This window comes from Populus euphratica, unplaced genomic scaffold, assembly GCF_000495115.2.
Source record: "Populus euphratica unplaced genomic scaffold, PopEup_1.0 scaffold301.1, whole genome shotgun sequence".
NCBI lineage: Eukaryota > Viridiplantae > Streptophyta > Magnoliopsida > Malpighiales > Salicaceae > Populus > Populus euphratica.
Genome location: NW_011500181.1, coordinates 122,776 through 144,940, shown reverse-complemented (window position 1 = coordinate 144,940; position 22,165 = coordinate 122,776). Strand labels below are relative to the sequence as shown.

The following is a 22,165-nucleotide window of genomic DNA, read 5'->3' as shown; positions in this document are numbered from 1 at the left end:
TAAAATCTAGGGCTGATGCATGAATTTACAATATGATATCCTATAAAAAAACAAAAAACGTATAAGACGAGTGCTGTCACAATGTAGGATCCGCCACATACTTACTAATAAATTAGGTTAAATTTTTCAAAAATTTGAATTTTTTGACCGTTATAGCGACCTCAGCCGCTACACATACCACATGACAAGTACAAATCTTGAGTTCACGTTGAATAGATTTTGACTTTAACATATTTACTGTATTCACTCATTTAAAACTTCTATTATTTACAACAAACCACAAATAATGTCAAAGTAGGCATAAAATATAAAAATTAGTTTAGCTTGGCAGGTCAATGAGATAACTTATTCATTTGAAATCTAGTCTGGATTAATTTTTAAATTAAATTATATAAAAATTTATTTATTTAAATTTATTTTATTGATAAATTAATTCATAACTTAGTTAATATTCAATTTGATTTCTTAAAAATATCAATAATATGATTTTATTTTTCTAAAAAAATCATGAAATAATATTATTTTAGATTAATCAAAGTTAACCCACCTGCTCAACCCATGTTTCAATTCTTGGATTGTATTGAATTTAATAATTTTGTATATAAGTTGACATTTCTTAAATCAAATACTCAGCATGGCAAGAAATATATGTTCTTTTGATTGAGATGGATGGTTTTGATGTGATTTTAATGTTATCAATGTATTAATAAAATTATAATTGATGTTTTCTTAAATAATATTTGATATTATGATAATAATTATTTTTAAAATATTTTTTACTTAAAAATATATTAAGATAATATTTTTTTATTTTTTAAAATTTATTTTTAATATTAACAAGTGATTCAAAAACATCCAAAATAATAAATTCAAAGCAACAATTTTTTTTTTTTTGGTGTGTGTACAAAAGCACCTGTATGTTTTAGAGTGTGATTATGGTTATTTTTATAGTTATTTTTTAAAATATTTTTCACATATAAAAACCAATGTAAATAATATAAAAAAATAATTTTTAATAAAAATTTTAATTTTTTTAACAACGTAGATCACCAGATTAATCAAAGTTAACCCACCTGCTCAATCCATGTTTCAATTCTTGAATTGTATTGAATTTAATAACTTTATATATAAGTTGGCATTTCTTAAATCAAATACGCAACATGACAAAAAATATATGTTCTTTTGACTGAGATTGATGGTTTTGATGTGGTTTTAATGTTATTAATGCATTAATAAAATTATAATTGATTTTTTCTTAAATAATATTTGATATCATGATAAGATTATTTTTAAAATATTTTTTACTTAAAAATATATTAAAATAATTTTTTTTTATTTTTTAAAATTTATTTTTAATATTAGTAAGTGATTCAAAAACAACTAAAACAATATATTCAAAGCAATTTTTTTTTTGTGTGCAAAAGCACCTGAATGTGAATGTTTTAGAGTGTGATTATGGTTATTTTTATGGTTAATTTTTAAAATATTTTTCACATATAAAAACCCGGTGAAAATAATATAAAAAAATAATTTTTAATAAAAATTTTAATTTTTTTAACAACGTAGATCAGCTCAGCTCAGCTCGTGATTCCGCCCTAATGACTCTGCATTTTGGCCTCTCGGGATCAAAGCTCACGCTGCAAAGCACCAAAGTATTACACAATCACAAATCCCTCCTGTTACGAAGGGTGGAGCTAGGCAAAAACATTCATGCAAGATGATGATGTGGGTTCATATTGGCTTGGGAGTTTTAGGCAGGTTAGCCGGGCAGTCAGTCGGTTGCAACTTAGGAAAAAAAGGTACTCAAGGGTCCAGTCGGTTGCAACTTAGGAAAAAAAGGTATTCAAGGGTCTAATAATAATTATTTTTTAAAATATTTTTTTATTTTTTAAATAATTTTTGACATTAGGGTATCAAAATGATATGAAAATATCAAAAAATATTAATTTAAAATAAAAAATAAAAAATAAAAAAATTTAATTTTTTTTAAATATTTTGAAATGTAAAAATAAATACCTACTAAAAAGTGGCTTAAAGTTTGAAAATTAATTTTAAAGTAAGGACACCGCCACAAAGGATAGATTCATCAGCACCTAATTTTATTTTGAAGCTTTGAATTTCATTTACTTTTTCTAGTCTTATTTTTTTTTTGTGTTTGAAATTATAGCAGCGGTCGCGGTTCAAAATATTTTTTATTTAGAAATGTATTAAAATAATATTTTTTTTATTTTAAAAAAATTATTTTTAATATCAATACATCAAAACAATATAAAAAAAATGGTTTACATTGCATTTCCAAACATTTTCTTATACATGTTACTCATAATAGTCTCCACTTTGCACAATAGGATATGCGTTATCAATGGCCATAAGCTTTCTAATTTTCATTACCGGTGAAATTTTGAATTTTTTTTGAATTTTTTTATATTGTATTTTTATAGTAGTACTAAATATATTGTTGAGCTACTTATCTTGACATGAAATCACAAGGTAACTTCATGTTTCATTGAAAAAATCCTTTAACATATTTGATTATGTAAAAACCATACATTACTTTCTATTCTCCACCATGTTTTTGCCATAAATGCTCAAAGGTCTCAAATTATAAATGAGTTCATCTATCTCTAATATAAAAAAATGTTTGGGTGAATTCAAATAATTCATGTGTATGCTTATAAAAAGTTGATATAGCTAGAATATAATCATTTGATTCATAATTGAAGTCAATTTCATTAATATTTTGCTTATCTTCAATTATTACATGATGCATTATAATGCATGCATTCAAAATATCATCAAATATTTTTTTAATGCCAACAACATGTAGGTTCATGAATTATAACAATCAATGCTTGGAGCATACCAAAAACTCGCTCTATATCCTTCCTTATGGATTCTTAAGTTGTAGTAAAGAATTTTATTTTTATTTTTTTATTTAATTTCCTATCGTATAGTTATGACTATTTAATGAATGATTAATTCATGGACCATGCTTTTTTGCTAATTAAAAATAAAAATAAAAATAAAAATAAGATTGTTCTAGAATGTTATCATTGCAAAATCCTATTAACCTCAAAATAACATATAACAATCTCAATTATTTTCCCAAAAAAAAAACAAGATATATATATATATATATATGCAATAATTTTAATCCTTGAGAATTCAATATAAAACCCCACATACATTACATAGATATTAAAGAATATTTTGTTCAAATAACTACAATAATAAAAAATGAGCATTTATGTTTACATGTTAAAACATAAATGCTAAAAAAAATAATATTACAGTTCAAAATATAAATATTATGCATAGTCTATATAAATAGAAGATGTAGAACATTAGCATTTTAATATCAACTCCAATTTGATATTTCTAATCATCATTTAGAACATGTTTCAATTAGAATATATTGATATCTGTGACTATCATTATCATTGATATCATTAGCCTTTAATTTATGGTAATGACTAATTAAGTTTAATTAATATTGATATCAATGATTCTTTGATATTATTAATATTTTATTTTTCAGGAACGACTAGTCAAGTTCAATTAATAAAAACATCAATATTATTATTGATATCATTAATTTTTCAATTCTGATAATGACTAATCAAGATCAGAATTTTTTAATTATTTTTTTTATTTATCCACCAAATCATTTACTTTGCAATTCCATTTAACAAGATATAAAGCATTACATAAATAGTTTTGACAATGTATTAATTATCTGTAATAGGAGTTAGATAGCCACTTGAATCATATGATATCCTAACTTGTACTCTGAACTATAGCATATTTGTAGTAGTATTTTCTATCATCACAATATAATTTCATCTTCATTATTTTTTTCTTCTAAAATCTTTAAACTTCTGCATAAAGTTTTCTAAGTAACAACTTTTGATTATTTTTCGTGTGTGTATATAAATCTAACTTTTATTTTTTTATAATTTAATATCAATTGAACATAATTTACAAATATTCCCCTCCCTCTCCTGTTATGACCCAATATGATTGAAATATGCAATAAAGGGAACCATGAGTTCCTTTTGGTTTTCTTTTAATTTTCTATATTAAGTGATCATCCTTGGATACTAGAACAATTTATAATAAAATTTATGTCATTTTAGAAAACCGTCATCCTCTCTCATTTTATCTATTTCTCTCTCATTTTATCTATTTAGTTGAACATAACATCTCTAAATTTAATTAGCAAATTTATTAATAAACCATGCATATACATAGACACACACACACACATCAAGTTATAAGCATTCATATTTTCAATCACCATTCCCATATCACATCTCATTCAACACCAATTATACTTTTAAAATTGCATCATACACAATCATACACTTAGTTAACCATATGACATAAACATTTAAAGGAATGTAAAATATAAACAAGTACTAACCTATCTTTAAAGTAAAAATATACAAATTTATAAGTACAAATACATACATCTACTTGGCATTTTACATTAAATCCATATTAATATACCGCTGGATATAATTTTAACTAATAATCTTTTCATTATTACAATGCTTAAAATAAAGTTATTTAATTTACATGTTGCAAATATTATTATATTTACATACCTATTCACAAACAAATCTACAATATACATTATTACATTGATTTATCTTATCAGCCAGGTTGATTATAACCATGCACCTTATTAGTTTTACCTGACTTATAATAAACCTATAATTAAACAAATAAAATATAAATATATTATTGTTATTTTAACCATAATACTTATTATCCATATACGAGTCTTTAAGACTACATTTAATATCAATGTTATAACTCATTTTTATTTTTTATTTTAAAGAAACTATTATTTATATTTTTAACTAATCAATATTAATTATCACATCTCAACAACAATCCATTCTAATTGATATAATTTCAGCTATTTTCTCATAAATACTAATAAATTCGACAATCTATTCAATTGTCAACAATCAAACTATTCCTTAACGAATGTCAATAAATTTGACAATTTGGCTATCCTCTCATAGATGTCAACAAATCCAACAATCTTTTTTAATTATCAATAATTTAGCAATTTTCTTATAAATGCTAATAAATCGAGTAACCCATTTTAGATTACCAATACTTCAAATTATTTATTTCATCAATTTCTCATGGTCTTTTTCCAAGTTATATTGAAAATTCAACTAAAATTAAATAATATTATTAAATTAATTTCAATCCTAATCAACATATGTTCCACGTACTAAATACACCTAACTAACAAACATTTATTTTGGTTCTAAAAGTTCTCATGCCCCTACCCCCACCCCTAATTAAATGGCTAGCTTTACTTTAACTATAAGCACCTAATTTTTCTTCTTTAATTATGTGTTTATTAGATTTATTTACATCATATTTAATTTCAAGAACATCACATTTTAACAATTTTACTTTTCCCCAATTTAATATTTAAAAACCTTAATTTAAAATTTAAGAATTTCACATAAATTTGATCAATATTTACTTAGACTTATACAATCAAGTTTATAATGTCTTATCCAATTATGATATGAACTTTGAATGTTAACCAATCGAAGTTTTCTATTCCTTTTTTTTTTCCTCTTAATGTCATGAGTTTTCTCTCTTTTTTTCACTTGATATCTCCATTAATTCTTGAGTTAAATATGTTCAATACTCACTTTTTTATTTATCTTATCTTAAATCTTAGTTTCTCTCTAGGGTTTTCATGAGGAAGCTCTTGAGTTTTTTTTTTCTTTTAATTTTTTTCAACACTCGCTAGCAGTTAAAAGGGAAAGAAGAAGCTGAATTTTGAGTTTTTCTAACTTATTTATGAAAATATCATTAATAAGTCTATATATTATTTTTGGTTCAACTATTGATATTCTTGCATGACCTTTCCAAACTTAGATTATCCTAAAACTTTAACCCAAGATATAGCAATGTTTTAAGAGGTTCCTCATAAAATTTTAGTCCAATAAGAGTTATGCTTGATAGCATAAAATTGATCATTAAGTGATTTTATGTTAAAATTCGATTTTTCTTATTCAATCATTGCTAAAATCATGTCAATTATTTTATTATTTTACTAAGCTCTCGAGATTTTTTATATTCCAAAATATTTTTATTTTTCCTTTTCATCATTTTTTATATGCCAACTTCTTTCAACTATGAAATTCATACGCAGTTTAATTAAATACAATCTAATCATAATAATTACAAAAGTTTCTTAATCAAATATAATCCAAAGTTTATCAATTCTAATTAATCCTTTTAAACCCCAATTCTTAACAATAAAATCTAACTTAAAACTTGAAATTTCCAACTAAAACTCTATAAAACTTGTTAAAATCAATAAATAATATCTTTCCAGGCAATTATTTGAGCTTTAGATGTGATGTAGATTAATTTCAAAGCTTCTCCTTCTTCATTCCACCTTTCGTCAAGGCTTTCTCTTCTTTCCTCACCTCCTCTCACTTATTTTCCTCTTAATTTGGTATTTAAAACACTTGATTCTTTCTAATACTTAAGAGTTTCTCTCAGTTCTCCACTTTTTTCTTAGTTTTTTCCAAGTTTACTAAGGATTTCTCTACACTGTTACCCCCCATCTTCTTGTTTCTTTGGCCGACCACACACCCTTATATATACATATATATATATATATATAAAAGCAACAATTGACTTAATTTTATCTATATCCATCCTTTATACCTTTCATGTTTTCTAAGGTAAATTTTGCCTTAAATTAATACTTTACTAATTGTTTATTTACTCTAATAAACATGTTTTAAGCATTAAACAATTCATTAAAAAAATCAATTCCTCTATTTCATTTTTTTCATAATGCAAAGCAATACACAATCCACTAAATCCATGTTAAAACTTTAAATTAAGCTTTAATTAGGTTTTCTCACCTCTAAACCATAATTTTTTTAGAAAGAAAATGACTAAAAAACAAGTTTTTTTCCTTCCTCTCTCTCCCCCTTCATTTTCTTCTCCAAACCGTCCCCTCTCGGGCAACCATTTCCATAGTTTTTCCTTTACTTTCGTAGCTGAATCTCCGACTAGACCCCTCCTGATCTTTTATTAATTTCAAGTGTTTACTTGGGATTTTTAAAGAATAATTGAGGAAATTTGGCAAACACCTCCCACCTTCTCCTTCACCTTCTCCTAATGGCTAGCCATCCAAGAGTGTATTTATATCATCCATATACTATAATTCACAATTCTGCCCTTTTCTTTTAAATTTGAGTGTTTTTTTTGTTTAACCAGTTATCATTTTTTGTTTACATTTTTAAAAATAAATCACATCTAAAAATTTTAAATTTTTAGACTCTATTTCTAAAATAATTATCGTTGCTTCATTTATTCTATTATCGGTTTATTAAATTTTTATTTTAAGCAAGAGTTTACAAAACATGTCTCAAACTTCTAGAATAATTGTTGGTACATGGACATGACTTGAACACATACAATATACCATATAGTTGGATAAGTTTTTTATTTTTATTATATGCATACAATCAACGCTTCCCAAGATCCTAAAAAAGCTATATTGTTCACCAATTGACAACAATCTAACTATATCATTTCTGTTTGATGGCGACCTTTGAGCACTCCTTCTTGAATGCTAACAATTACTTCATAAAATATTTAAGATTTTTTATTAAGATATTTTCTGTGATATATAGATATATTCATAAAATTTATAGATATTCTAAAGAATATTTGGAATATGGTATAATTTTTTATTAAGGTACTTTCTATGATATATAGATATATTTATAAAATTTGCAGATATTCTAAAGAATATTTGGGGATACGGTATAAATTGTATTTCTAAAAAATTTAAATTTTTTTACTAAAAATTAATTTTTTATATGTTTTGGATCGGTTTGATGTGCTGATTTAAAAAATAATTAAAAAATAAAAAAACCATTTTGATGTATTTTAGCACAAAAGTATTTAAAAAAACAACCATAACCACACTTCCAAACAGACCCAATTCACAAGAATCCCTTCTTTAAATAAAGTATGGACCGTATGCTCTTTTTGTAGATTTAATATGAAAGAAAAAAAATGAATGACTCATATAAAATCTCCCTAGAAAAAAATGCGAAGAATATAAAAGGGTTTCAGCTAAATAGTGCTGTAACCTTCAAGTCTCGTGAAAATACTGTTTGGGAGTATAGTTACGGTTGATTTTCAAATTACTTTTCATGTCAAAATATGTTAAAATGATTTTTTTATTTTTTTAAAATTATTTTTAAGATTAACGCATCAAAATAATCCAAAACATATATAAAAAAATAAATTTTTATGGAACATAATTTGTATTGTATTTTCAAATAATACTAATTTTTAATAAAAAATTAAATTTTTATGGAACATAATTTGTACTGTATTTTCAAATAATGCCGAAAAATAAAAGGTCACATCGGCATGATGGTCATCCTTCACTAACTTATTTCTCTTCTTCTTCAATTGTTGCTACTGCAAATAATTCAAAATCATCATAAAAGCCATCACCATGAAAAAGCATTTGGAGTAAGAAATTTTTAGAAGCCATAAAGATGGAACAAAAAAAAAAGAAATAAAAAAAAGTTGTTGGGATCAATGTTGTAAAAAAATAACGAATTCACTCTTAAAATGTTATACGAGTCAATATATATCTAATATGTCAAATCGGATTAAAACTCAAAAAATAATAAAATTGATCAAACTCGTTCAAACTTAGTAAAATTAGTAAGATCAAACTAATTTTATAAGTTTAAAAAAAATATAAAATTGTGTATTATGGTAATATATAAATTAACATTTTTATTGTTTTAAATTTATATCTTGCAAAACTTGTGCAATTTGATAATCAAGGGCTTGATTTTGACTATAATTATTATAATTTTTTTTAATGATACAAGTTATTTGTAGATTTCATTTCTGTAAAATTAAAATACTTATTCATTCTTCATAATTTTTTATGTAAACTATTAATATATCAATTGATGTATTACTTTGTTTTAACTGACAAATATATAGAATAAAAGTTGTAAATTCGCATGCTTGACCCTTGGAGTAATTAATGTTAAATGATTTATCAAAATTTGAAGGGACTTGTTTATTGTAAATGATGAAGTAAGCGGGTCAATTTGTTCAAGAAATAAAGGAATCAATGTAAATAGAATAAAGGTATTTAAACTTTTCTATTGTTTATTTTATTTTAATTTTATTATATTATTAATTACTATTTGATTGAAATTATTAATATATAATTAATTAAAATATTTTACTTATAATTTTATAATTCAAGGTCATATTATATATTTTGTGACATGTTAAAAAAGTGTTTTTAACAACTTTGGTTGGGATGGAGGAAGTGTGTAAGAAATGGTGAATGAAAATGAGAGTTTAATTGAGTTTAAATATTAATAATTCTTTTCTTTTAGAGAGCCTGAATGTAATGATATTTTTTTTAGCTCAAATTCAGCTAAAATATAGAGAATATAAATATGGATGTTCTAAGTGCAAAATGAAGATGTATTATAAATTCTTTGTGAATTTCTAAAAATGATCCAAAGAAATATAAAGACTTCAGAAAACACACACCATTTGAAAATAGACAGTAAAATAAATGTTGTTAGGTCAATTTGGCCTTGTAATTAAAAATAATTGACTAGAAACTAATACATTAAAATAGACCCAATTAAAAATTAAATCTTTATGTTCAGAAATTAAAATATTTATATAGACTGACCACAACCTCAACCGGTATAAGTATAAAAAAATATAATAAAAAAAATTCAGCTGATATAAGTTAAGAACTCAGCTCCTAACCGTTAATTTAATTGTTTTTTAGAGTTTTTTTTAATTATCATTTCAATTTTTTTTTTATCAATCTAAATTTTACCCGTGTCGACGCTCAACTTGCGCAACAAGCATATCTCCACGTCGATGCTTGTTTCCGGCATTGTTCAAAAAAAAAAAAAAGGGGAAGTAGCGTAGGAGCAAGATGATTAGTGAAAGACAAATAGGAAAAAGACGAGAAAAGCGAAGTTGACAGGGGTTTCGTGAGTTTAATCATTTAATTAATGGAATATAAAGAGAGGGAGAGGGCATCGACACTTGTCTTTAAGTATATTCTCCCATCTCCCCTACCAGTCCCCCAACTCCACTTTTGTCCAGGGAAACCAAGTGGGTTTTTAGGGAGAGAAAAACGAGTGACAGATGCAATTTCTGCAATGGGGAAAGGAGATTCTTCTTATAATCAGGATAGGCAGCAGAGGCATGATGATGATGATGAGAGGAGAACCGGAAGATTGTTCCTTTGTGAGAGATGTTCGATGGGACTTTCAAGAATCAGTTTTAAATGTGTTTTCATTTTGATGTTGAGTTTGTGCCTTTTGGTCTCTGCTCTCTTTTGGATCTTTCCTTTGCATTCTTCTCTACATTCAGTTAGCGGGTTCGATGCTAAAGATGAAGTTAAACGCAGTGGTAATTATATATTACTTTTTCTTTTTTTATGTTTGTTTCATTAGGGTTTCTTTTGTAATGATTTGGGCAAGTGGGTTTTCGTTATTTTCCTTTCTTGTTATGTAATAGAGGTTTTCAGTTGATGGGTGTGTTTCTTCTCTTACATTCTGGCTCTAGTTGTGAAGTTTACCTTGTTAGAAGCTACTTTGGTAGATGGATATTTCACTTGGTTATCTTTTATTTATTTATTTATGTTTTTAAGCATATATATAGATGAGGTTATGTTTTTAGCCTTGTGCTTGTGTGTTTGTGATGTGTTTTTGTGTTTGAAACCTTCCTCTTCTTAAAGAGGTTGTTCACTTGTTTAATTAAATTCAATTTATATGCAATTTGAACGGCTCTGTTCTTATCTTGCATCATTTATAAGTGGGTGCTAGGATAAGTTTTTGGATTTTTCTCGTATACCAATTTTACAGTGTTCAGCAATTTGTTGCGTCCAACACATTGTGAGATACAAGACATGGATCATGCTATTATGATAAAAGGGAACTTTCACTTCTTATATCTATGAATTTGCTATCTGCTTGCAGATTTAGTATCAGGAACTTGTTGCAATGTTTCATTCTTCTGCAAGTGGCTGATGAATCTTGCTTGCTGAAGGCTTTTGCAACTACTGCCTAAGACATATACACATGTGCTACCGTTTTGTTTTTCTGTAGCTTATGTTGTATGTGTTATTGCATTTTTCTATTGGGATATCCCTTGTATTGTACCTTTATAGTGGCTGTGGTTTGAGAAAATAAAAATAAAAATCAAAGCTTTTGATTCAGATGGTGGAGATTCACTTATCTTATGTGCATTGCTGGCTTCTTTTTTTTTTTTTAATTTTTTATCTTGGATCATTTGCCACCTAAGCTCAAGATAGATGTTGACTGATATTGGGAGATCTAATGGTTTTCATTGGAGTTAACAACTTATATATATTTCACTTGAATGTAAAAGATCTGATTCTATATGAAGCTTGGAAACGTTTTTATTGTTTTACATTTCTGATTGCTTTCCCTTTGCATGGCTCATGTTTCACCAGACTCTGTATTGAGAGATTGAAAACAAGCCTGCTGTTTAGTCTTCAATGAAAATGGTGATTGCGATATGTTTTAGGATGTTATACTGGCCGACCTAGTGATTCTATCTTGTCCATTGCTTTATATTGCCTTAAAGTATGCTAACTTTGATCCAATTTTTGGCTTCACTGCGATTTACCTTGTTTTCTACTTTCTATTCTAGAACAAATTCTTTTGAACAATGTATTTAAAAAATCAGAGAAAAGAAAGATACTTTGAAATGAACTAAGGCCATAAATTTCCGGTTTATTTTCTTGTTAAAATGCAAAGATTTTGTGTTTGCTTATTGCTGTATTTCTGTTATACTTGCATCTAAATGAATTTATTTTTATCAAGTAACTTAGACTGTTTTGGCCATGCTGTTTATGTCATTTAATTCTTATTTACAGCTACAGTACAAGCATACTTCAGACTTCCAAAGCCAGTGGTGCAGGTTGTTACACACATTGCAAGATTAGAATATGATATCAATGAAGAAATAGGCATCCCAAATGCAAAGGTTGTACTTCAATCTTCTGCTGTTCTGTCATATTTGCATCCTAAATAATGTCACCTTGAAAATTGATGCTAAAACTAATTTGTTGTCAACAGGTGGCTATTCTATCCATGCACCGATTAGCTTCTAATTGGACTGATGTGGTGTTTGGTTTTATTCCTGATCCGGTAAATGTCCCAATAAACATGGTGTCCTTCAGTGTGCTGAGGTCGTCACTGATTGATCTGTTCCTTGAGCAATCCAATTTGACTGTGACTACATTGATTTTTGGGCAACCATCTACATTTGAAATTTTTAGGTTTCCTGGGGGAATCACTATAGTACCGATGCAATATGCTTCAATCTGGCAGATGCCCCAGACTCTCTTTAATTTCACTCTTAACAATTCCGTATCTGAAGTTCTGGACAATTTTGGAGAATTAAAAGATCAGTTGGAATTTGGGTTGCACCTAAGGCAATTTGAGGTATAACATTTTCAAAAAACTTATTGGTATATCTCACTTTTTGGTGTCAGTTGCCGTGTTTATTTTAATCCATGCCATGGTTCTAGCTTTGATTCTTATAGTGTCCAATGTTACGATTTGCTAGATACAGCAATATTTCAATTCAATAATATGGAAAACTGAAGGTAAATCATTTGATTGGGGAAGTAGAACCCTTCAAAAGTATGGAAAATTTTGGAAATAGAAACTTTGCATAAATATAAAGTAGCCATGTATTGTTGGTTGGCTCAAATTAGGTCCTATAATTCTTTGAAGAGTACAAGGTTCACATATGTTGCAGTTGTTGAGTGGTTTTGTGATGTACTGTCACAGAATTGAATTGAATTTGCAGCCTTAATGTATACTGTGTAAGTGCTAGCAGACACTGACAAGCTAACAATGTCCTTAAGAAAGTTGAAAATTATGCCTGCTGTTTGACTCCCACTCTTTTGTTTCTTGTTGTTCAGACTGTGTATGTGAAAATAACAAATGAGGATGGTTCCACAATAACTCCCCCAGTCACAGTTCAGGTTTCAGTCATGTATCTGGGGACCCTTCAGCAACAGAGGTTGAAGCAGTTGGCTCAAATAATCACAGCTTCTCCTGTAAAAAATCTTGGCCTCAACAACTCGGTCTTCGGCAAAGTAAAGAGTGTTGTTTTGTCATCATATTTAAAGGATACGCTTCATGGAACTCCTCCTACTCCTTCACCAGCAATTTCTCCATCTCTCCCTCCAGCAATTGCTCCATTCGCTCCCATAAATTCCCCTGCACCTTCTGTGATACCTGCTCTCCCTCCTCAGCCCTGTCCACAACATGGTTCTGCAACTCCACCAAGCAACTCTCCATCTGGTTCTAACCAAACTCCTCGTTTACATCCAGAGCCTCCAGATGTGTCTCCTTTACCTGGAGTATACTATGGTTCTGGTCCAGGGAAAGGTCCATTATTGTCACTTGCACCATCCACATTGGCTCCAACGCCATATGTAAGTCATCACTGTCAAGTTAATAAGACACTTCCTGTTTCTGCTTATCATGATATAGTTAACAAGCAGGTAATTTGCATATTTTTACTATTGGTTATGCCATTTCTTTATCACTCAAATTTTTATTTTTTTATTTGGTGGTTCGGAAATAAGATCTTACCAGTGAAAATAGTTTGTACCTTCCAAGTTGATTACCTTCTGCATTTTAGGCATGAGATTCACATCATCAAATATTTTATTATAACATCAAATTCCCTATGATCAAGTGTTCATCAGCTATCTAGCTGCTCATCCCATTCTTTTCATTGGAACAAACTTGTCCTCTATGCTCGTTAGTGCTTGTTTGTTGTTCTTATTATTATGATGGATGCTGGCGTGCCTAACATATCATGAAAGACCGTTCCTGTTTTATTTTTCATGTGGAACAATGCAAGCTTGCTCAGGATCATTTGAGAATTCTAGGTAACATGATACTGACAACGCAAAGGATTAAAAAGGTGCCTCCCCTAAAACAAATGCTTGTAATATATATCAAGCCTGGAGGGACCGTACAGTTACGATGTTTGTGTTTTGTGGAAAATGTTTTCCTCCCTTTCCAGTGCAAAACAAACACTTGAAAATTATTCAATTGGACAACATTTTCCAATCAACCTTTTAATAGTAGTTATTTGGAGGAAAATATTTTAATCTCATGAAGAAAGGGAAAATATTTTTATGTGATTTAGGGCATTGCTGATAATTTCGATGTGTTTATATACTTTTGCACAACTCTTAGTATTATTCTAAGCAAGGTGCATGCTTTTTGCAGCTCTAGCAGTAGATCCTTTCTACAGGAAGATCTGGCTATTGGGCTTCTCCGGGCTCTTCATTTTTAATCTTCTTTGTTGGCCTCACAAACAATACTCTTGTCATCATGCAACTCAAGATAATTTCCAAGGCTCAGTTGGTGTCTATCGATTCCCAATTTTTTCTCTGGCGAGGATGGTAGAAATTCCAGTGGAAAGTTTACAAGTTTTCTTTCTCTTCAGGCAATAGACAAAAATGCAAATGAGCTAAAAGGATGGAATGCAGGTCAAAGCCATAAAGGTGGCAGGCCTCTCATCCCCACTTCTAGGATTTGTGTTATCCCAAGAAATATAGGAAGTTAAAGCCATCCCCAAAGGGGAAGATCCTCAGACTGTGAACAATCAACAGAGAGTAAGCAGCATTGGTACAGACATGAACAAGAAAGATTCCCTGCATCAGGCAAGTGTAACATGTACAATTTCCTTTTTGATTGCGTAGTTGTGCAGAAGCAAAAGATGCAATATAGAAGCTAGTGTCATAGAATATATATCCATAGTTAAATTCAGTTTACGTTATCAGTGATGTAAATCTGTCCATAGATATATATATATATATATATATAATGTCAAGGTAAAAAAGAGGAGCTCAAACTGTGATCAACATTGTAAACATACGCGCAATAATTGCAACACTAGCCTTTCTTATTCATTTGTGTTTGGCATTGCAAAATTATGATATCTATTGATTAATCATAACTATGGTTAAGTCGAAACGGCATTTCAATTGCATCGCACCATATCGAACCTTGCCGCATCGCACCATATCTGATATCGTCTTTGTAATGGATCCTTACGAGCTTGTTTTTAGAGGAAGGTGTTGTTTTTTCTTTAAAAACCAGAAAACGCAACGCGTTAATGTCGTGTTGATTTTTTTTTTTAAATTATTTTTGATAATAATATATTAAAAGAATTTAAAAATATTAATTTAAATAAAAAAATATTTTTAAAATATAAAAATTAACGGGTTTAACCATTAATTATCATCTACATGGAAGATAGTTACCATTGTTTAGAATTATAAGGATAAAAAGCATCTCAGTTCAATTAAACAGAAAAGTTCCTCAATTAACTCTCTATCTAAACTCTTTTAAAAATAAACCTTAAATTTGCTAAAAAGACTTTGTTTCTTATGAAAAACATACCGTATGAACCAAACCCATGCACGAATAGATGGAGAGACTGGAATTGAGAATAATTAAAATTATAGGGATCGATTGGAGATAAAAATATAGTTCGAGGAGTTAATCGAGACTACCTATATAATTGGATGACTTCTCATGACTCTCAAACTTGAAACTCGGAAATCAACTCACTCGCTCGGGATGAGTCCAATCCAACCCAATCCCATCCATCCCATCCATCCATCCATCAAAAACCCCACCCATCCTTCCTCCTCTCTCCCTCTTTTTTCCTCTCTCTCGAAAACCACCTAGTTTCCAGAGAGAGAAACTCACGCCCCCTCCTCTGGTTTCCTTTGTCTTAGTCTACAAAGAAATGAGACAGAACCCTTCTTCCTCCTCGTACTAAATAAACAAAACCCTAAAAAAGTTGTCTTTTGTCCTCCAAAGAAGCTTAAAGATGTCTCATTTTGTGTTCCAAACAACACAAATCCCTACCACAACCACCAAGACCACCTTAACTTTAAAACCCACCTCTCCGATTCCTCAATTGTGTCACCTGCGCGGTACTAGGAAGTGGGTTAATCATAATCACACCATTAAGTGCTCTTCTTCTTCCTCCTCCTCTTCTTGTCCGACAATTGATGGTGGCGGAGATTCTGTAGCCTGGTTGGAGCGCTGCTTTTTAGCCCCGTCTGCCCCCGTCTTGAATTCCTCTCCAAAGGGTGACTTCGGTCCGGTTATGAAAGGAAAATTCGGTTCTTTAGGTGCCGTTACTTTGGAAAAAAGCAAACTTGATTTGACCCAGAAGCAATCCCAGTCTACCCCTGAGGTTTTCTTCTTTTTTCACTTGCTTTCTGATTTAAATACATAAATTTCTTCTGAATTAAGCATAACCAATTTGGTGGTTTGGGATGTGTTTTTGGTTTTTTTTCCTCTCTTTAGTTTTCAGATTATAACCTAGGCTGTTTCTCTTTGAGGATTGTCTTTAGCTCACATTGATTATTGAGGCTGACTTTGTTCCAGAAGGACAGGGTGCTAACAGGATATAGTGAAGTGTGTCGTAGATTATTGATTTAGTGCTATATCATTGTAAATCGTACAGGGGAGAAAGGGAGGATAAGAAGTACAAAAAGAAGCGAAATCATAGATTAGAGTTTCGACGAAAGTGATGGACCATTGCAAAGACATGTTCTTCCCACTCAATTGCATACATGATGCTTGATCAGCCCAGAGCAGCATCAGGTCCTTATTTCTGGAAAGCTAACATTAGAACATTTACTGTTAATATGGTCAACGAAACAATCACTCGTAATCCCCTTCACTCAATGAAACTTGACAAACCTCAGTGCAACAGAAACTTGATATGACACTAAGTAATTTTATTTCCATGAGTTTTCCCTCCTTGAATGACTGTTTTGCTTTTGCTTTGAACAGTGAAGTGCCTGTAATGGCTCTAAACATAGTAGAAATCTTACTGATTTTCAATTTGAACTAAGAGCAAATGTTTGAAAATTCAGATTGAGCATGGTTTGCTCATCATGCCCGAGTACAATGAAAAACCTGTACTTGTACATAGATTTTATTTAACGACCTATCATATTGGATTTACAATTGTTTCTCTACAGCGTGCAGTAAACATTTAAGCTAACTGCCTGCACTGAATTGCTTCACTCATCTCTCAGTAATTATGCTTGTGTTTGTCAAATCTGTTTTGGGTATACCTTCGTAAGAGTATTCAGTCACTAAGTTTGAAGGGTCAATGGCAAAGCCCTTAACATTTTTGATAATTTCAGGTAGCACTTGGGGGAGGTGGCGGAGATATTGGAAAGCATATCAATCATGGAGGTGGTGATGGAGGTGATGATGACGGTGATGATGATGATTACTTTGATGACTTTGATGATGGTGATGAGGGTGACGAGGGGGGACTATTTAGGAGAAGGATGTTTCTTGAAGAGGTTAGAATGCTGCCTAAGAGACTTATTAACACATCATTATGACAATGCAAATATTCTCTGTGCAAATGCTTTTACTTGACCATAATTTCCATTTTTGTCTGCCGGCAGCTTTTCGACCGAAAATTTGTTGATGCAGTGTTGAATGAGTGGCATAAAACAGTGATGGATTTACCTGCTGGGTTCCGACAAGCTTATGAAATGGTGCAGTGCTTCTCTTATTAGTTTCTTTTTGAATGATGTTTCCGTGGTTAAGTATTTACTGTAATATTGCTTCCAGGGTTTGGTCAGCTCAGCACAAATGGTAAAATTCCTAGCAATAAATGCCAGACCAACAAGTACTAGGTTTATATCCAGAGCACTTCCTGAAGCAGTCTCTCGGGCATTCATTGGCAGGTAACTTGGATATGGTGCTCACCTGCCCCTGTTTTCATTATTGTTAACTTTAACTTAGTTTATCAATATTTTTGACTCTGTAAGTTATTCCTCTTCATTTGATCCATGGGAAGATGGGGGAATGGTAGTACACTTTAAGTCACTGGGCCAGGCTTCTCTGAACTATTGATAGTTTGTTTCACAATTTAAGCTAGCAGATTCTGCCATTCAATGTGCTAGATACTCATTTCCGTCAATCTTAAAAAAATTATTCCTTTACCTGACATATTAGAGACGTGGTATGGAGCCATGGATTGATTCATTGCAAAGTTGAGATATTTTCTTGTAAATGATGTCATACTTTACAACCTTCATGCAGCTACAATTTTCTATTCATTTTGTGTAGAGAGCACTTCCTGAAAATTTAATGCGCTGCAAAGCTGGTGTCAGTCTTGTCCTTGTAAAGTAGCGTCAAACATTGGTGGATAGACATTCTATCTTTGCTATCAATGCTCAAATGAATTTTGCATAATTTGCCCCCTGCTTTTCTATTTGTTGCACTGTTTAATACTTTGAGTGTGAATTGTGCATATCTTTCAATATTACCTTTCATGTATCAGATTTCCCTTTGACTATGCAACGAGGTAGCTCGCTGTCAGGTTTTTAGATTTTTGAGGATTTGATATTCTGTTATGCAGGATGCTTGCAGACCCTGCCTTTTTATACAGGCTGCTTTTGGAGCAGGCTGCTACAATTGGTTGCTCTGTTTGGTGGGAGTGGAAAAATCGCAAGGATAGGTATTTGTTACTGCCTGTTATTTTGAAATTCAAATATCTGCTCATTGGTATTGAATAGATAAATATTTTATTTGTTCTGATTATAGGATAAAACAAGAATGGGATTTGGCTCTTATAAATGTGCTAACCATAACAGCATGCAATGCCTTTGTTGTTTGGACGCTCGCTCCTTGTCGTTCTTATGGAAACACATTCCAGTTTGATTTGCAAAATACATTGCAGAAGCTCCCAAACAATATCTTTGAAATGAGTTACCCTCTTAGAGAGTTTGACTTGCAAAAGAGAGTCCATTCATTCTTCTATAAGGCTGCGGAGTTATGTTTGGTTGGACTAACTGCTGGGGCAATCCAAGGTTCATTGACAAATACTTTGGCCAGAAAAAAGGACAGGTAAGCAATGCTTCTGCTTTGGCTTTTCCTTTTACATATAAAGAATAGAAAAAGAAAAAGAATGGGCTAAACTGACTCTTTTCTGTAAATCAGTGTAGTTATAATTACTTTTGATGTTCTTTTGCTTGTTTGGAAGGTTATCTGTGACAGTACCACCTGTGAGTACCTATGCTCTTGGTTATGGTGCTTTCCTTGGACTTTATGCGAACCTGAGATACCAGCTATTATGTGGAATTGATAGAGCAGTGGTCAATCATTTTGATGTCATTGGAGTGGCATTGTTTTTCAGCACAGCTTTGAGGTTTGCTTCTTGAGATTTTTGTTAAATATTTTCCATGCATTTGGATTGGCTTCATATTTCTTTAAATAGTATTGATACTGCATTTGCTTTGTTTTCTGATGATGTTTGACTCATTCAATAATTTAGGGTCAAGATATCGGTCAACTGCTGATGAAAGGGGATTAGGGGAATCATGCTACGCAGAAACCTCTTACAGTCAACTAAACGGGAAAAAAGAAATAAAAAAAAATAGAAGAGATGGAGTGATAGAAAATTAAAGTGTCGACCCCAAGGCTCTAACTATTGATGTTTCTCTCACGATCCCCTTGGTTGTGTACTTCTTTTTCGTTTGAAGCCAAGTTTTAGTTGCAACACGATTCTTGGTCACCAACTATATGGCATTATATTTGTCTGTGAAACCGAGATTTGCTGTGATTTTTATCTGACTACACTAAACTAACTTGCTTGGTTCCATTTTACCAGCCTTCAATAGAACATGTGAAAATGCTCAGTTGCTGATATTCGTTTTGTTTTGCATCTTCCACAGGATTTTAAATACCCAAGTAGGAGAGACATCAAGACTAGCTTGGCTAGGGGTAGAGGCAGATCCCTTGGTTCAGTCAGATGACCTTTTGAAGGCTTACAACAGGTCTCCTTCTGCAGACGCCGACTCGTCATCTTCAAAATGGTTTATCTCTAAGAAAACCCTAGTCTCTGGGCTTGGACTCCTCGGCATAAAACAAGGCAATGCTGATTCCATTAATGGGGAATCACCAGCACCAAAGGTCCGTAGAAAGAGGGTTGTTCGGAAGAAGGTGTCAGCAAGCTAAGTGTAATCTAGTTTGATTTAACTATTGTTGGACGTCCAACCCTGCTCCCTGCTCCCTGCTCCCTTCGGATGACAGGAACTTGGGCATGGTCTTGGACGTTAAAAAGTAGGCCAATAGAAGTTTCAACTTTATCCCTGAGAGAGAGAGGGGGAGGGGTGTTCAAATGGCACCAACATAAAAACGTTCGCCTAGAGAATTTTATAGGGGGGGGAGGATGTGTTTAGATTTTTCTTCGCATTGTTTTGTTTTTGACGTTGCAGCATTCCAAGTTGTAGGCCTGCACTCATAACTTCCATGAACTGGGAGTTTAATTGGAGCCCTTTTGTCTTGGCAGTTGTTAAATCAAGGGCCAATGCATGGTCCCTGCCTCTTCAATTTTGTGCAAGCCAATTTTCAATTGAACAAACTATTTGATAAACTTGGAGGCATGGCCATATATTTATTGATTTGAGCAGGGATTCTAGCCCCAATGGCGAAGAGACATTGACTGAAATGCGATTTGCCCTTGTATCTTTTCCTTTCCCGGCTACCAGCGCTTCTACAATCCGTGGCATCTCCTTGTTAACGTCTAGTATCTCGCACAAGCAACTCTCTACGCGTAGCCACACGCGCGCGCGCAAACACAGCTTTAACCGCGTGCTTTCAAGTGTTTTGTATGTGTGATAGAAGTACGTAACTATAATACAATTTCGTTTGTAATTCAGAACTCTCTGTGCTCTCTTCGAAATCAAAATTGTTTTTTTGGTTTTTTAATGTTAACATTTCATGTTATGTTTGCACTGTTACATGTAACCTTGATTGTTTGTTTCAGATCGTGAGCTACATTATATTCGAGATGTAAAAAGATGTCCTACATTACATTAATATTCGATTTTGCAAGATAGTATTTGATTTTGTTGATAAAAACAATTTAAATAATAATGATTAAATTTAAAACAGAAACATATAGGTAAGTTTCTTTTCTATTTTCATTTTATTTTTTTTATTGTTCATAAGGTGTGAAAAAGTTCATTCTGGTCCTTAGATTTCTTTTCTTTTTCTAGTTTTGGTCTATGTTTTTAGAGATTTCCTTTATTTGCTATATATTTTAGTCTTTAAAACTTGAAAGGATCATAACAAGTCCAGTCTTTAAGTAATAAAAAAGGAGAAAAAAAGTGGTTATTTAGCTACCTTTCAACAAATAAAAAAGCTGATCTTGGTATCATTGGTTTCTTTTAATGAGAGAAATTCTGTTAAAGTGTTTTTGAGCTTTCATCTCATCGTAAAAAGTAAATCAGGGTTAAGTAAATATTTTTTTAGGTTAATTTTGTGTTTTTGACTGATTGATGTTGGAGTTTATAAATCTGTTTATTAAACTTTATATATCCATTTATGTTTTTATATATATATATATATTGATGATACGAATATTATGAAAATTTGACTAATAATATGCTTGGTTAAAAACAAACGTTAAACAAGTTTTACATGAAAAATACATCAAGCATAATATAAGTCCAAGAAGAAAGCAAAATGAAGACTTGGTTTTAAGCGTTCCTTTTTAGTGCTTAACGTAATTTTTTATATTCTACTTGATAGCACAAATCAAAATTAATGCACACATTTCACTTTGTATGCATTTTAAAGGATTGATAAAATGGTTTTTAGAATTCGTAAGGATTAAAATTGTCATAACTAGAATTCTACATGAACCGATCAACCATTGGATAATACCAAATGATCCGGTTGATCGTTTGTTCATCCATGATAAACACCTAGAAATTCTTTAGGAATCAATTGAGAGATTGTCTTAGCCAATCTAAACTGGTCGATCATTTTAGTTGTCAAATAAATAATAATGGTTGTAAACCACTAAGTTTTTTTAAAAACATATATATGGTTTGTCTAATTACAAAATTAAGTAAAGAATCCGAATATATATTATATACAAGCTATTTTAAGAGGATTATAAATTGTTAACATGATTACATTAGTTATCTTATTCGATTAATACTAATACTTGTAAATCTCGT

At 30.7% G+C, this 22,165-nt stretch overlaps 2 protein-coding genes across 3 annotated transcripts; both read left to right on the top strand.

The window, feature by feature from the left end:
* The first annotated feature begins 10,001 nt into the window (after positions 1-10,001).
* LOC105111522 (hydroxyproline-rich glycoprotein family protein) lies at positions 10,002-15,076 on the top strand. Of its 2 annotated transcripts, none has more exons than XM_011006899.1 (5): positions 10,002-10,494; positions 11,987-12,096; positions 12,189-12,557; positions 13,043-13,630; positions 14,370-15,076. In XM_011006899.1, exons 1-5 carry the CDS (start codon positions 10,092-10,094, stop codon positions 14,373-14,375), a joined length of 1,476 nt encoding a protein of 491 aa, XP_011005201.1. In that variant the 5' UTR covers positions 10,002-10,091; the 3' UTR covers positions 14,376-15,076. The 2 variants fall into 2 exon arrangements, with proteins under 2 accessions (XP_011005201.1, XP_011005202.1); XM_011006900.1 differs by having other exon boundaries at positions 10,003-10,494; positions 13,043-13,561.
* A 710-nt stretch (positions 15,077-15,786) lies between these two features.
* LOC105111521 (uncharacterized) lies at positions 15,787-20,623 on the top strand. The gene is made up of 8 exons (XM_011006898.1): positions 15,787-16,356; positions 17,321-17,485; positions 17,594-17,686; positions 17,763-17,878; positions 18,556-18,654; positions 18,741-19,043; positions 19,180-19,344; positions 19,871-20,623. The coding sequence occupies exons 1-8, from the start codon at positions 15,985-15,987 to the stop codon at positions 20,151-20,153; spliced, it is 1,596 nt and encodes a 531-aa protein (XP_011005200.1). The 5' UTR covers positions 15,787-15,984; the 3' UTR covers positions 20,154-20,623.
* The last annotated feature ends 1,542 nt before the right edge of the window (positions 20,624-22,165 follow it).